This window comes from Hyla sarda, chromosome 6 (genome assembly GCF_029499605.1).
Source record: "Hyla sarda isolate aHylSar1 chromosome 6, aHylSar1.hap1, whole genome shotgun sequence".
Classification (NCBI taxonomy): domain Eukaryota; kingdom Metazoa; phylum Chordata; class Amphibia; order Anura; family Hylidae; genus Hyla; species Hyla sarda.
Window position 1 is genome coordinate 135,327,165 of NC_079194.1, and position 16,236 is coordinate 135,343,400.

The 16,236-nt window shown below is 46.1% G+C and overlaps 1 protein-coding gene across 1 annotated transcript in view; it reads right to left on the bottom strand.

Annotated features, from left to right (window-relative positions):
* The window catches only part of TEX264 (testis expressed 264, ER-phagy receptor), a 38,498-nt gene extending 29,346 nt beyond the window's left edge, over nt 1-9,152 (bottom strand). Inside the window, exon 1 of the mRNA XM_056525132.1 lies at nt 8,788-9,152. Within this exon, the coding sequence (XP_056381107.1) occupies nt 8,788-9,054 (267 nt within the window). The 5' untranslated portion in view covers nt 9,055-9,152. The remainder of the gene's footprint in view (nt 1-8,787) is intronic.
* Between the last annotated feature and the right edge of the window lie 7,084 nt (nt 9,153-16,236).

Here is a 16,236-nt window from a genome sequence, read left to right on the forward strand (position 1 = left end):
AACACAATAAATAACAATTTATGTATTACCAAATCCTAAAAGTAGAGGCGGCTAACTGGGAGCTGTAGCCTAAATTCACCTTTGCTACAGACCGTTTCTTCCCAGCCTGAAATGGGTGACAGCTAGGAGTAGAGATGAGCGAACTTACAGTAAATTCGATTCGTCACGAACTTCTCGGCTCGGCAGTTGATGACTTTTCCTGCATAAATTAGTTCAGCTTTTAGGTGCTCCGGTGGGCTGGAAAAGGTGGATACAGTCCTAGGAAAGACTCTTCTAGGACTGTCTCCACCTTTTCCAGCCCACGGGAGCACCTGAAAGCTGAACTCATTTATGCAGGAAAAGTCATCAACTGCCGAGCCGAGAAGTTCTCGACAAATCGAATTTACTGTAAGTTCGCTCATCATTAGCAAGGAGCATAAGACTGTAGTAAAGATGAATACAGTGTACGTCTCCAAGACCTGAATGACCGAAATCTGAGCACAACAGACTGTGTTTACAGGTGAATGCCAGAAACAGTGGATTGAGTTTGCGTGCAGCCCAATATAAACCAGTTTTTTTATTATAACAAGTCGGTCCAGTCCTGCAAACCCATATGTAGTACATACAGAGCAGTATTTATATACAAACATGGACACTATAGCCTGGGGGAGAGGGTGGTGTATTGTATCGGCTCCTGTTATTGTGTAAATCTTCAGCTTTTTCCCTATTTTGTTTATTTTTGCTTTTGGTACATGGCTCATTCTTTAACCTCTACAGGTTGTTTTCAGGAAAAAGTTTAGAAGAGAGCGATAGGGGAATTACAGGTTGGACACATTGTTGTGCAGAGAGGGCCGCATGAACGATCAATCACACAGCTAATGATGCAGCTGGTCTGGAAAGATCAAGGTAGTCCTTCCCCAATATGGCACACAGTAGATCTCGATATTTAGGAGGACCCGCTCCCTCCACTCACTGGTCTATACTGTAGTAAAGACAGACAGCTGTCAGTGGGAAGGGGGATAGAACAGTGCTCTTTTTCCTAGATATCAGGAGAATGGCTGCATTACAAGATTTAACAAATCAGCGTCTATCACTAGTTTGAGATGCCTTCAAATGGATACTTGGAATGGAAAAATAGATTTATTTAAAAAAAATAAAAATAAAAAAAAAACACGACATGAGAAAATTAATAGACTTTCCTTAAAAGCTATCCCTATCCTACCATCCAACTATTACTGGAAGGACCTCTAGAAGAGGGGCTAAATTACTGAGCTATATTCTCTGTACTTAGGTTGGGAATTGATTGGCAGTGGTTGACTTTAGTTGGCAGTAAAGTTTTATTCTTGTATACTAATGTCAAGAACCTGTATACTTGCATCCTCTTGGATGTGGGTGTATAGGATGTCAATGTTGTTCTTGTTGAGCCCCCCCCCCCCCCCCATGTAAACTGTTACAGTTTCTATTGGATCATAATTCCTTACAATTTTCCAACAGATGGTACCATCAATATGCACCGATACCGTAACCCTTTCATCAGATACGTAAAGGAGTACTGTAATAACTTATCCCCTCTCCGAAAGGTCCGACCACTGGGACCCCCCGCGATCTCCCGAACGCGGCCGCGGCAGTCCGCAGGAAGCGCGGTGCCATCCCCAGCAGGAAGCCGTGGCAGACACGCCCCCTCCATGTATCTCTATGGGATACATGGAGGGGGTGTGTTGGCAGCCTCTTAATGTGGGGACGAAACGCCCCCTCTTCCTGCTGCAGCCCCGTACAGGAGATAGCGGGGGGTCCCAGTGGTCGGACCCCCTGCGATCTATAACTTATGCCCTATTCTTTGGATTGGTGATAAGTTATATTCCACTGCAGTATTCCTTTTAATTTGTATTTGCATTATATAAAAAGGACATATTCATGGTTTGGTCTGAGCCATCAGAGGACTTTTTCAATTCGTAGATTACATGACAACCATAAAAACATAAAATCTCTAAGTTTGGTGGTCAGGAAATGTAATTTTTAGATAAGTGGCTCACTGTGATTAAAGGGGTACTCGGGTGGAAAAACTTTTATCAACTGGTGCCAGAAAGTTAAACAGATTTGTAAATTACTTCTATTTAAAAAAAATCTTAGTCCTTCCAGTACATATTAGCTGCTAAATACTACAGAGGAAATTATTTTCTTTTTGGAACACAGTGCTCTCTGCTGACACCTCTGTCCATTTTAGGAACTGTCCAGAGCAGCATATGTTTGCTATGGGGATTTTCTCCTACTCTGGACAGTTCTTAAAATGGACAGAGATGTCAGCAGAGAGCACTGTGGTGAAGATGTCAGCAAAGAGCTCTGTGTTCCAAAAAGAAAATAATTTCCTCTGTAGTATTTAGCAGCTAATAAGTACTGGAAGGATTAAAAATTTTAAATAGAAGTAATTTACAAATCTTTAACTTTCTGGCACCAGCTGATTTAAAAAAAAATTTGTTTTAAGTTTTCCACCGGAGTACCTCTTTAATAGTTACAAAGGGTTATCATAAACCAAAGCGACAAAACATTATTGAGGTATGATAGCTCTCGTCTTTATTATATTCAAAAGTCACTTTTTAGGCTTAATTTCTTCAACAAACAACAACAACAACAACAACGATTCATAAGGGTAATGGAGTTTTCTGCAACAAGCAGAAGAATTAATAGATTGAAAACAATATCCAAAAGAAGTGGATAGGAACGCACTAATATCGATCCAAGGACATTAAAGAAAGATAAAAGGATTTTTCACTTTTTTATAGTCCCATAAGGATGATGTATTTTTGGTAAATTTAAGAAGATGGCGTATTGGGGAAGTGCCAAAGAAGCCTATAATATCCTACAGACTTTGGGGATGGTTTGCAGCTCAAGCACCGGAAAAATATTGGCTGTAGAATTTCTTGCCAAGAGGCAATTTTACCTCTGACCTCAGGGGCCCACCCCTCGATCTCCTGTAAGGAGCCCTGACTCTCCCAGGAAAGGCGGATTACGCCCCCCGCACAAAGCTATCTTTGGCTCTCCCATAGAGCTACATGGAGGGGGCGTGGCAGCCCCCGCACTGCTTTGGGGGAGAGACAGGGCTACTCCAGATAGGGGATACGTTTTTCACCATGAGACTTCTCCTTTAAAGTGTACCTGTCACAAAATGGTTAAATAATAATCTTACATGTTACTCACTGATGCTTTCGATGTCTTTTCATGGAATTTAGCATCAGTTTATGCCACCAAAAGCCCTCTATTATGTTGCTCAGTCTGTCAGGCATCCACTGTGATGGAAGGGACTTCCTATCTCACATATTGAGATCCTGTGTTCTGGAGTTAACAGTCTTCCCGAGTGCCCGACCTGTGAGTCCACCCTGGTGCAGTCCGCAATAACACCAAACTTTACTGTCAAGTAGGGTGCCGCAAAATATTCTTCTGCAGGCCTCAACTGACTTGCGGGCTGCGAGCTAAAGATACCTGCTTTAACGCTAACTTGACCTAACTGCTTTGAACAGGGGGTCTCGAGTTGCCTACAGTGGTAAGAACAGACACTGCACTTAAAGGGGTACTCCCCCCCCCCCCCCCAGACATCTTTTGATAAGGCTGGGGACCCCCGCAATCTCCCTGCTGCACCCACCGTTCATTTTGAGCGTCGGGTGCAGTGGCGGAGGCTCATGAAGTCACGACCACGCCCCCTCAATGAAAGTCTATGGGAGGGTGGTGAAGGCCGACATGCCCCCTCCCATAGACTGGCATTGAGGGGTTGTGGCTATGATGTCACGAGCAGGTCATGACCGTGACGTCATGAGCCTCCGCCCCGTGTCGTCAGTCATCAGGCATGGAGCGAAGTTTACTCCGTGCACTGGATGTCTGGGGTGCCGCAGCAGAGATCATGGAGGTCCCCAGCAGCGGGACCCCCGCAATCAGACATCTTATCCCCCAGCCTTTAGAGATATCTAGGGGTGGAGTACCCCTTTAATCTTTGCCATAAGGTGGAATCATCTACTTTACTTCTGTTGATTTCAAATAACATCATGTCCTGGCCAGCAAAGTGTATTAAGAAAATGTAAACCCCTGCACCTAGACCCAGCAGAAAAGTGACGGCAACTCTGACTGTAAATAGAGTTTAAACAATGATGTAACTCAAGAGCAATACAAAGTAAGGAAAGCAAAAGATTACTACATATAATAGACTGAAGAGTCTGGCGGGTGCTGCTCAGGGCCCCACAACCACAGTTTTCAGAATTTCTTGCATCACAATGGCATCATGGTCAAAGTTAATATGTCACTTTTCCTTCAAGGCATCTTCCCTGAAGCCATCATAGAAGTTGGAGCTTTGGAATTGCCCATGAGTGCACTGCACCTGGGCTCCACCACCTTGTACCCTGTCGTCCCCCCGGAGACCTTGTACATCATTCCTGGGGGGAAACGTGCTGCTATAATAGGCTGAGGGTCCCGTGGGATGAGCTGATGTGTATTTCTGCTTCGTACCGATCAGTTCTAAGTGCAATGGAGTGTAAATTATTACACCAGAAAAAGCCACCGACTTAATGAAGCTCAATTACATATGTTACATGGAGAAACCACAGCAAACAGCGACCGGGGGAGGGGCGAGAATGTTGGAACATAGTAATCATCAACACGAAGTGTACGTCAGTGATAAACACTGAATAGCAGGCTCCAGAAACCCCTAGATACATCATAATCCACAGCTACCCTAAACTTCACAAGGAGCCCTCTCCCCCACCCCTCATTCATCCACTAATGCCAACCATGCCCCCTGACAAGCCAAAGTCTTATACCATGCCATGGGCTCCCAACATGACCCAACCATAATAGCATGGGCTTCAACATGACCACCATATCCACCATACTATGGGCTTTAAAGGGGTACTCCGGCCCTAAGACATTTTATCCCCTATACAAAGGATAGGGGATAAGATGTCTGATCGCGGGGGTCCTGCTGCTGGGAACCCCGCTATCTCGCATGCAGCACCCATCTCTAGGAGCCTCATGCAGCGCTGCAGCCTCCGAGTGTGCCGGGTCATGACTACAGGGCCAGAGTATCGCGTTGTCACGACTCCGCCCCCATGTGACATCATGCCCCGCCCCCACAATGCAAGTCTATGGGAGGGGGTCATGGGGTCTGACCATGCTCCCATCTAAGCCATGAGCTCAACATATCCCAAGCCATGCGCTCTGACTGTTCCCTACACAGACTTGCAACATGCTCCCTTCCATCATGGACTCCCATAATGTCCCCTCCACTAGGTCATTGTCTATCCACATACCAATCCCATGACCACAGCCTCCCACCATGCTCCCTCCACTATGCCAAGTGCTCTGCCCACGTTATGTTCTCCCATCATGCCAAGTGCTCTCCCCATGTTATGTTCTCCCATCATGCCAAGTGCTCTGCCCACGTTATGTTCTCCCATCATGCCAAGTGCTCTGCCCACGTTATGTTCCCCCATCATGCCAAGTGCTGTGCCCACGTTATGTTCCCCCATCATGCCAAGTGCTCTGCCCACGTTATGTTCCCCCATCATGCCAAGTGCTCTGGCCACGTTATGTTCCCCCATCATGCCAAGTGCTCTGGCCACGTTATGTTCCCCCATCATGCCAAGTGCTCTGGCCACGTTATGTTCCCCCATCATGCCAAGTGCTCTGGCCACGTTATGTTCCCCCATCATGCCAAGTGCTCTGCCCACGTTATGTTCCCCCATCATGCCAAGTGCTCTGCCCACGTTATGTTCCCCCATCATGCCAAGTGCTCTGCCCACGTTATGTTCCCCCATCATGCCAAGTGCTCTGCCCACGTTATGTTCCCCCATCATGCCAAGTGCTCGGCCCACGTTATGTTCCCCCATCATGCCAAGTGCTCTGCCCACGTTATGTTCCCCCATCATGCCAAGTGCTCTGCCCACGTTATGTTCCCCCATCATGCCAAGTGCTCTGCCCACGTTATGTTCCCCCATCATGCCAAGTGCTCTGCCCACGTTATGTTCTCCCATCATGCCAAGTGCTCTGGCCACGTTATGTTCTCCCATCATGCCAAGTGCTCTGGCCACGTTATGTTCTCCCATCATGCCAAGTGCTCTGCCCATGCTGCCTCCACTATGCCATGCACTCTGCCCACGTTATGTTCTCCCAACATACCAATACTTTGCCCACGTTATGTTCTCCCATCATGCCAAGTGCCCTGCCCACGTTATGTTCTCCCATCATGCCAAGTGCCCTGCCCACGTTATGTTCTCCCATCATGCCAAGTGCTCTGGCCACGTTATGTTCTCCCATCATGCCAAGTGCTCTGGCCCCGTTATGTTCCCCCATCATGCCAAGTGCTCTGGCCACGTTATGTTCTCCCATCATGCCAAGTGCTCTGGCCACGTTATGTTCTCCCATCATGCCAAGTGCTCTGGCCACGTTATGTTCTCCCATCATGCCAAGTGCTCTGCCCACGTTATGTTCTCCCATCATGCCAAGTGCTCTGCCCACGTTATGTTCTCCCATCATGCCAAGTGCTCTGCCCACGTTATGTTCTCCCATCATGCCAAGTGCTCTGCCCACGTTATGTTCTCCCATCATGCCAAGTGCTCTGCCCACGTTATGTTCTCCCATCATGCCAAGTTCTCTGCCCATGCTGCCTCCACTATGCCATGCACTCTGCCCACGTTATGTTCTCCCAACATACCAATACTTTGCCCACGTTATGTTCTCCCATCATGCCAAGTTCTCTGCCCACGTTATGTTCTCCCATCATGCCAAGTGCTCTGCCCACGTTATGTTCTCCCATCATGCCAAGTGCTCTGCCCACGTTATGTTCTCCCATCATGCCAAGTGCTCTGCCCACGTTATGTTCTCCCATCATGCCAAGTGCTCTGCCCACGTTATGTTCTCCCATCATGCCAAGTGCTCTGCCCACGTTATGTTCTCCCATCATGCCAAGTGCTCTGCCCACGTTATGTTCTCCCATCATGCCAAGTGCTCTGCCCACGTTATGTTCTCCCATCATGCCAAGTGCTCTGCCCACGTTATGTTCTCCCATCATGCCAAGTGCTCTGCCCACGTTATGTTCTCCCATCATGCCAAGTGCTCTGCCCACGTTATGTTCTCCCATCATGCCAAGTGCTCTGCCCATGCTACCTCCACTATGCCATGCACTCTGCCCATGCTCCTTCCACTATGCCAAGTTCTCTGCCCACGTTATGTTCTCCCAACATACCAATACTTTGCCCACGTTATGTTCTCCCATCATGCCAAGTGCTCTGCCCACGTTATGTTCTCCCATCATGCCAAGTGCTCTGCCCACGTTATGTTCTCCCATCATGCCAAGTGCTCTGCCCACGTTATGTTCTCCCATCATGCCAAGTGCTCTGCCCATGCTGCCTCCACTATGCCAAGTTCTCTGCCCATGCTCCTTCCACTATGCCATGTACTCTGCCCATGCTCCTTCCACTATTCCAAGTTCTCTGCCCATGTTATGTTCTCCCAACATACCAATACTTTGCCCATGTTATGTTCTTCCATCATGCCAAGTGCTGTGCCCATGTTATGTTCCCCCATCATGCCAAGTGCTGTGCCCATGTTATGTTCCCCCATCATGCCAAGTGCTCTGCCCATGTTATGTTCTTCCATCATGCCAAATTCTCTGCCCATGCTCCCTCCACTGTGCCATGTACTCTGCCCATGCTCCCTCCACTGTGCCATGTACTCTGCCCATACTCCCTCCACTGTGCCAAGTTCTCTGCCCATGCTCCCTCCACTGTGCCATGTACTCTGCCCATGCTCCCTCCACTGTGCCAAGTTCTCTGCCCATGCTCCCTCCACTATGCCAAGTTCTCTGCCCATGCTCCCTCCACTATGCCATGTACTCTGCCCATGCTCCCTCCACTGTGCCATATACTCTGCCCATGCTCCCTCCACTATGCCAAGTTCTCTGCCCATGCTCCCTCCACTGTGCCATGTACTCTGCCCATGTTATGTTCCCCCATCATGCCAAGTGCTGTGCCCATGTTATGTTCCCCCATCATGCCAAGTGCTCTGCCCATGTTATGTTCTTCCATCATGCCAAGTTCTCTGCCCATGCTCCCTCCACTGTGCCATGTACTCTGCCCATGCTCCTTCCACTGTGCCATGTACTCTGCCCATGCTCCCTCCACTGTGCCATGTACTCTGCCCATGCTCCCTCCACTATGCCAAGTTCTCTGCTCATGCTCCCTCCACTATGCCAAGTTCTCTGCCCATGCTCCCTCCACTGTGCCATGTACTCTGCCCATGTTATGTTCTTCCATCATGCCAAGTGCTGTGCCCATGTTATGTTCCCCCATCATGCCAAGTGCTGTGCCCATGTTATGTTCCCCCATCATGCCAAGTGCTCTGCCCATGTTATGTTCTCCCATCATGCCAAGTTCTCTGCCCATGTTATGTTCTCCCATCATGCCAAGTTCTCTGCCCATGTTATGTTCTCCCATCATACCAAGTTCTCTGCCCATGTTATGTTCTCCCATCATACCAAGTTCTCTGCCCATGTTATGTTCTCCCATCATACCAAGTTCTCTGCCCATGTTATGTTCCCCCATCATGCCAAGTTCTCTGCCCATGTTATGTTCCCCCATCATGCCAAGTGCTCTGCCCATGTTATGTTCTCCCATCATGCCAAGTTCTCTGCCCACGTTATGTTCTCCCATCATACCAAGTTCTCTGCCCATGCTCCCTCCACTGTGCCATGTACTCTGCCCATGCCCCCTTTGCCACCATGCCATGACAGCCCCGCGCTTGACCATGTGAACCCCGGGCCCCTCTCACCTTCATGGGGTTGTCGTAGTAGACCCCTACGGACACCAGTTTGGGGGCCAGGCTGACGCTCTCTGTATACAGGTTCCCGCTCTCGTCATAGGGCCCCACACGGAACTTGTAGGCAACGACCACCCCACGGATTGGGGGCGGCCCGGCTCTCACCTCCACCTCAGTCAGCAGCCCCGAGTACACAGCCAGCCCGAACAGCGTGAGGAGGAGGAGGGCGACCAGCGTGGCGATCAGGGTGATAAGCACCCACTCCGGTACTGAGCCCATCCCGGACACAGCGGCGGAGACCTGAGAGGAGCGGAGGAGCCGGCGGTGAGGCGAGCAGACACAGCAGCAGGAGGAGGAGGAGGAGGAGGAGGAGGAGGAGGAGGATGAGGAGGCGGCTCACCTGTCCCTGGCACTGCTATGCCCGTACCTGTCACACGGGGTCATGTGATAGACCGCCTGACGTCACTGCATCATGTGACCACGCACTAAACGAGAAGGGCGGGAAATCCAAAGTGACGACGTGTGACTTACGGTAGAAGGGGGAGACATGCTGGTACTTACAGTCCTCTAACCATTTTAGATGCAATATAGGCGTGTCTGTGCCGCTCTATGTGCTCTGTGCAGCCTGAATAGCTACAGGGCCACGTCCACACTACTGCAGTCGTCTAAAATGTGCGCAAAATGCAGTAATGTGCCCGTAGTTCTCTAGCGGTGCAGGGTGCCTCTTAACCCCTTAATGGTCTATTCACACTTATAGTATTCTGCGCAGATTTGATGCGCAGGATTTTCTGCTGCAAATTTCTATGTAAACTGAACACAGCTTGAAATCCTGCGCATCAAATCTGTGCAGAATACTGGACGTGTGAATAGACCCTAATGGGTTACTTAAATCCAGTACGTATTAGCTGCTCTATGCTCCAGAGGAAGTTGTGTAGTTCTTTCCAGTCTGACCACAATGCTCTCTGCCGACACCTCTGTCCATGTCAGGAACTGACAGGGACAGAGGTGTCAGCACTATGGTCAGAAAGAAAAGAACTTCATGTGGAGCATACAGCAGCTGATAAGTACTGGAAGGATTAAGATTTTTAAACAGAAGAAATTTACAAATCTGTTTAACTTTCTGGCACCAGTTGATTTAAAAAAAATAAATAAAGTTTTTCACCTTAGTTTTTAGCTTAGATTAGACAGCGAAGGGACTATAACTCCCAGCATGCCCAGACAGCTAAAGGCTGCCCAGGCAGGCTGGGAGTTGTAGTTTAGCTTAGATTAGACAGCAAAGGGACCACAACTCCCAGCATGCCCAGACAGCTGAAGGCTGCGCGGGCATGCTGGGAGTTGTAGTGCAGTGATGGGACCACAAATCCTAGCATGCCCAGACAGCTGAAGGCTGCGTGGTGATGCTGGGAGTTGTGGTGCCTTCACTGCACTACAACTCCCAGCATCACCACGCAGCCTTCAGCTGTCTGGGCATGCTGGGAGTTGTGGTGCCTTCACTGCACTACAACTCCTAGCATGCCCGGGCAGCCTTTAGCTGTCTGGGCATGCTGGGAGTTGTAGTCCTTTTGCTGTCTAATCTAAGCTAAACTACAACTCCCAGCATGTCCTGGCAGCCTTCAGCTGTCTGGGCATGCTAGGATTTGTGGTCCCATCACTGCACTACAACTCCCAGCATGCCCGGGCAGCCTTCAGCTGTCTGGGCATGCTGGGAGTTGTGGTCCCTTTGCTGTCTAATCTAAGCTAAACTACAACTTCCAGCCTGCCTGGGCAGCCTTTAGCTATCTGGGAATGCTTGCTGGGAGTTGTAGTCCTAAACTACAACTCCCAGCATGCCTTGGGCAGCCTTTAGCTGTCTGGGCATGCTGGGAGTTGTAGTCCCTTCGCTGTCTAATCTAAGCTAAACTACAACTCCCAGCATGCCTGGGCAGCCTTTAGCTGTCTGGGCATGCTGGGAGTTATTGTCCTAAACTACAACTCCCATGCTGGGAGTTGTGGTGCCTAACCCCCTTTCACTTTTAATACTAAACTATGCTAAATTACAACCTACACTAATCTACGGCTACGCTACCTACCTATGCTATTTGCGTAGTGCTGCGCCTGCTGCTCTACTTTCTGTTCCCCGTTCCCTGAGAGTTAACAGGGGACGGGGAGCAGAGCAGCGGGCGAGGAGGCAAGCGGTTGTCAGTGCTATCGGGCATAGGGATCCCGATCGCGCTGGCGGGTGACAAGCTGATAACGCCACTATCGGGCATAGGGATCCCCATAGCAGTGGCGAACGAGCGCGCTGGGGGTGACAATAAAACAGTAAAAGTATTAGCTTCTGTGGCCCGATACCGCTCTCCGAATCGGGCAACAAAGGCCATGAGAGCTCCGTGCAGCTTCGGGCTATCACAGGGAGAGATCCTCTCCCTGTGATAGCCCAAGTGAGACTGTGTGAGCTGCGATGCCTGATGATTAAATATGTCACGTGACACTCGCACCCCCCCCCCCCCCCCCCCGCAGTAACCAATGGTTGGGGGGGGGTGCGAGTGTCAGCCTATAGATTGTAATGGAGGCGGAGCGCTTGAGCAGGGAAAACTGCTGAGTCACTCCATCACAATCTATGGCAAATTACAATCTACGGCACTGCACCGGCCAGGCTTCATGTGACATCATGCCTGCTGGGACCCGCCTCCTTCCACCCCTCAGAAGGACAATGCTCCTGAGCTAATGAAGAGGGATTAAAAAAAAGGTATTTCCACAGCGTTTCAAACCTCAATAAACACAGGGATAGGCATAGTTAGAGTAAGGGACAGATGGGGAGGGGGATCAGGGAAAGTTTAGTTGATGACAGGTACTCGTTAAGGGGTTATAAAAAGGCCAAATAACACCACCACGCCATGACCATATATTACCACCACATAGTGACGAAATATTATGACCATTCTGTTTCTGCATAAAACTGTTTATACCAAGGCCTCTTCCCTTTTCTTCTCCATCCCCCCCGATTGTCATGATGATTTATTCTGACTACAACTAGTCTCCTTAGAATCTATTGAACAAACATCTTTGTCTCTCTACGTTTCCAAAACTATTCTCATTTTTCCCTACCCACAGTGTCCCAAATGTTAATATGGCCCCATATGTAGGTAAGTGCCCCCTTGTAAGTAGATAGTTGTCCCCCCTCCCCAAGTAGGGTAGATGGTGGCACCTGTAGTATGTAGAAGGTCGTTCCCCACTAGGTAGTCAATTGCCCCACTTGTAAATAGTTTCCACCTCCAATATGTAAAGAGTTGTCTCACAATAAATTAGATAAGATAATTGCCTCCCTTATAAGTAATTATCCTACCACTAGATAATTAGCTGTCAGCCACTTAGTAGATAACTGTCCCTCTGTCCAGGTAGATAGTCATCCACATATAGTTATCCTCCAGTAGGTAGATAGGTGCCCCCTCACAAAAATAAAAATACATATACTTATCTCCTCTACACTCCCAAGCAGACAGGGCCTTTTCTTCTGTCTTCCTTCTTTCCTCATGGCAAGGCATGAGCGAGACGTTATCATTGCGCATGGCTTATATCTTGGAAACCAAAGCGGTACAAACTTACATTTTTTGCATCACAAACGCAGCACAAACGAATGGTGCATTTGTTTTTAAAATTTAAAGGGGTACTTCCGTGGAAAACTTTTTTTTTTTTTTTTTTAAATCAACTGGTGCCAGAAAGTTAAACAGATTTGTGAATTACTTCTATTAAAAAATCGTAATCCTTCCAGTACTTATTAGCTGCAGAATACTACGAGTAAATTGTTTTCTTTTTGGAACACAGAGCTCTCTGCTGACATCATGAGCACAGTGCTCTCTGCTGACACCTCTGTCCATTTTAAGAACTGTCCAGAGTAGGAGAAAATCCCCATAGGAAACATATGCTGGTCTCGACAGTTCCTTAAATGGACAGAGATGTCAGCAGAGAGCACTGTGCTCATGATGTCAGCAGAGAGCACTGTGTACCAAAAAGAAAAGCATTTCCTCTGTAGTATACAGACCCTATAAAGTACTGGAAAGATTAAGATTTATTTTATTAGAAGTAATTTACAAATCTGTTTAACTTTCTGGCACCAGTTGATTTAAAAAAAAAGTTTTCCATGGGAGTACCCCTTTAAGGACATTTTTGTTTTTTCCTCCTCGCCTTTTAAAAATAATAATTATTTTATATTTTCATCCACAGACGAGTATGAGGGCTTGTTTTTTGTGCAACCAGTTGTCCTTTATAATGACATCACTAATTTTACCATAAACTGTATGGTGCAACCAAAAAAATACAATTTGTGTGGGGAAATTGAAAAGAAAAACACAATTTTTCAAATTTTGGAAGGTTTCGTTTTCACTCTGTACAGTTTACGTTAAAAATTACATGTGTTCTTTATTTTGTGGGTCAATACGATTAAATTGATACCCATGATAACATACTTTTCTATTATTGTACCGCTTTAAAAAAATTGCAAACTTTTTAACCAAATTAGTACGTTCAAAATTCCTCTATTTTACTGACCTATAACTTTTTCATTTTTCCGTATAAACGGCAGTATGAGGGCTAATTTTTTGCATCGTGATCTGTACTTTTTATTGATACCACATTTGCATATATTAAACTTTTAATACATTTTTTATACATTTTTTGGGGAATAAAATGTTACAAAAAAGCAGCAAGCTCAGACCAGAGCAGAAGACCCCGGGAGACGGCTGGAGGCGGGTGAGGATACCTCTGGCTGCCATGCTGGATAACTGGATCCCTGCGGCAGCGGTGCGGGCGATCCGATCATCCATTTTGGTGACCGCACTGCCGCAGATGCTGTGATCTGTATTCATCACAGCATATGAGGGGTTTATGGTACTCATCAGAGCGATCGCTGATTTGCGCCATTACCGGCGGCTCCCTGGCTGCTGACAGCAGCCGGGACCTGCCGCGCATGACCTGAGCATTGGTCCGATGTTCGCGGTCATGTACAGGACGTAATTGTACGTCCTGGTGCTTTAAGTACCACCGCACCAGGACGTACATTTAGCATATTGAGTGCACAATATCTCGGAAACCAAAGCGCCACAAACTTTAATTTTTGCAGCACAAGCCAACACAAACACAGCACAAACGAATGGTGCATTTGTTTTTAAAATGTAAGAACATGGGGTGGAAAGTGGGCGGGGCTTCATAAAAATCTAATGCGTCATATGTCAGGAACCAAACCGGCGCAAACGTTCATTTTTGCGGCACAAACGCAGCACAAAAGAATGGTATAGATGATGTTACTGGTATAGACGATGCTTAGCCATGATGGGTGAATTGTTTTAATGGTTAGAGTTGCTGTGCAGTTTTGGGACTGGTGTTCCCTATATATAGCAATAACCTTTGACTTTTCTGCAGACCCTGCTGTATAATGTACCTGTGCCACAGCTCCCTGCCAGATGTGTTTTCATGTTTTTTGCACACTTTTTGGAGCCTCATAAGGTTCTATACACATAGAACCCATAGGTGCTTCAATAATTGTTACAAAAATAAAGGCAATATCCGGCTGTGGACAAACAAAAGAGAGAGGACCACAACAAAGATCGAACCTGGACCGCGATTCTAGTACAGATCCACTACTGACACCCAAAACAGAAGGGCCTGGTGTTTGTTTACCCTTGCTCTTCCATGACACTGAGGACTATTGTTTTTCGCAGAAAACAAGTCCTATTACCCAGATGCATTAAAAAAGCAGAGTGTGTCAGACAAAAAGTGCGCAAGGACTATCGCAAGGCATTCCCTTTTTCTAGGGGGCAGAAGGCTTCTTCTAGGGTTAGAGTGCGATGGCCTTACTTCACTGAAGCTTAGGAAGAGCCTGTGCTGTGGGTCCCCTGTCACCGCCTCTAAGCTGTATTGTTATCTGTGCCCCTGACCCCTCCATAGCTGTCTGGCCAAGGATGAAGACCTGTCAAGTAGAGGGATGAGCTAACACAGAGGTTAGTGTATTGTGTGTATAAGTCATTGTGTAAGTACTCATGGTTGTGTTTGTCTGTAAATTGGTGCGCATGTAAATGCTTGTGTCTTTCTATGATACTGTAAACACTGCTATAAGGCTTTGTTCACACAGTGGATTTTTCCAGAGGGAACAATTAAACTGTGCCATACACGACAAAACTTCCCATATTAGCCTCAGAAATGTCACATAGCTTGCATGGACACAGATTAGCTCCATTTAATTGAGCTAACCAGCGTCTAGCACTTAGCCTAGTGATATATATATATATATATGTTTACACACAACACACACACGTATATATATATATATATATATATATATATATATTCACGTATTCTTTCTGGTGTTCGCTTTAGACAATGTTTTTGTATATTTAAACTGCCACAGTCATTTAGAAAAACTTTTGACATCTTACTGGGATATGTCCCATTACAGGAATAGTGTATACAATGTTAGCAGCAGCTGAGAAATCTAAACAGGGCACCAAAGCAGTAGACAGTAAACGTAGTAATGAGGGGAGAGTTTGCAGAGTTCAGTTACTACAGTGAATAGGCCAGGGTCAGAGCAGGAAGAGTTTCCTCAATTTGTAGGATTGTCAAGGTAGGCAATGAGATGAGGTCAGAAACAAGCCAGGTCAGGTATGAAATAAATAAATCTGTAGAACACCTTTGCTTAAAGGGGTACTCTGGTGGGAAACAATTTTTTTCAAATCAACTGGTGCCAGAAAGTTAAACAGATTTGTAAATTCTAAAAAAAAATCCTAATCCTTTCAGTACTTATCAGCCGCTGTATACTACAGAGGAAGTTGTGTAGTTCTTTTCAGTCTGACCACAGTGCTCTCTGCTGACACTCTTTTTTATTATAAAAATACAAAACAATTCCAAAAAACAAAAACACAAAAAAAGCTTAACCAGCTACAACAGAAATGCAAAATAAAATAAAACCCTGCCTAACCGGCCAGCCCAGCTTTAATAAATTGTAAAATATACCAAACTACAACTATACTATACCTATACACCTAAGCAAACTATGAAATTCACACTCACACACATAACATTAAAAATAATAATAATAATAAAAAAATAAAATTAAAAAAAAAATAAAAAAAAAAATGTAAAAAATAAAAAAAAAATTATTTAAAAAAAATAAATAAAAATAAAAAAAATACAAAAATTAAATTAGCTCAACTTGGCTAATTAAATGAAATAAATAAACCAACATAAAATTCAGCACCACCTGGCTATAACTCAAAATGATCCATACTTGGGAAAATAAATAAATAAATAAATCAAGCAACAAAAAACATAACACACGCATAATCTCCAAAACTAACAAACACACACACACACACATATTGAGAATGAACATAACAGCACAACTTGGCTTATCAAAAAAAAAATAATAATAATTTCCTATATATAAATATATATATATATATATAATAAAAAAAAAATAAAAAAATAAAA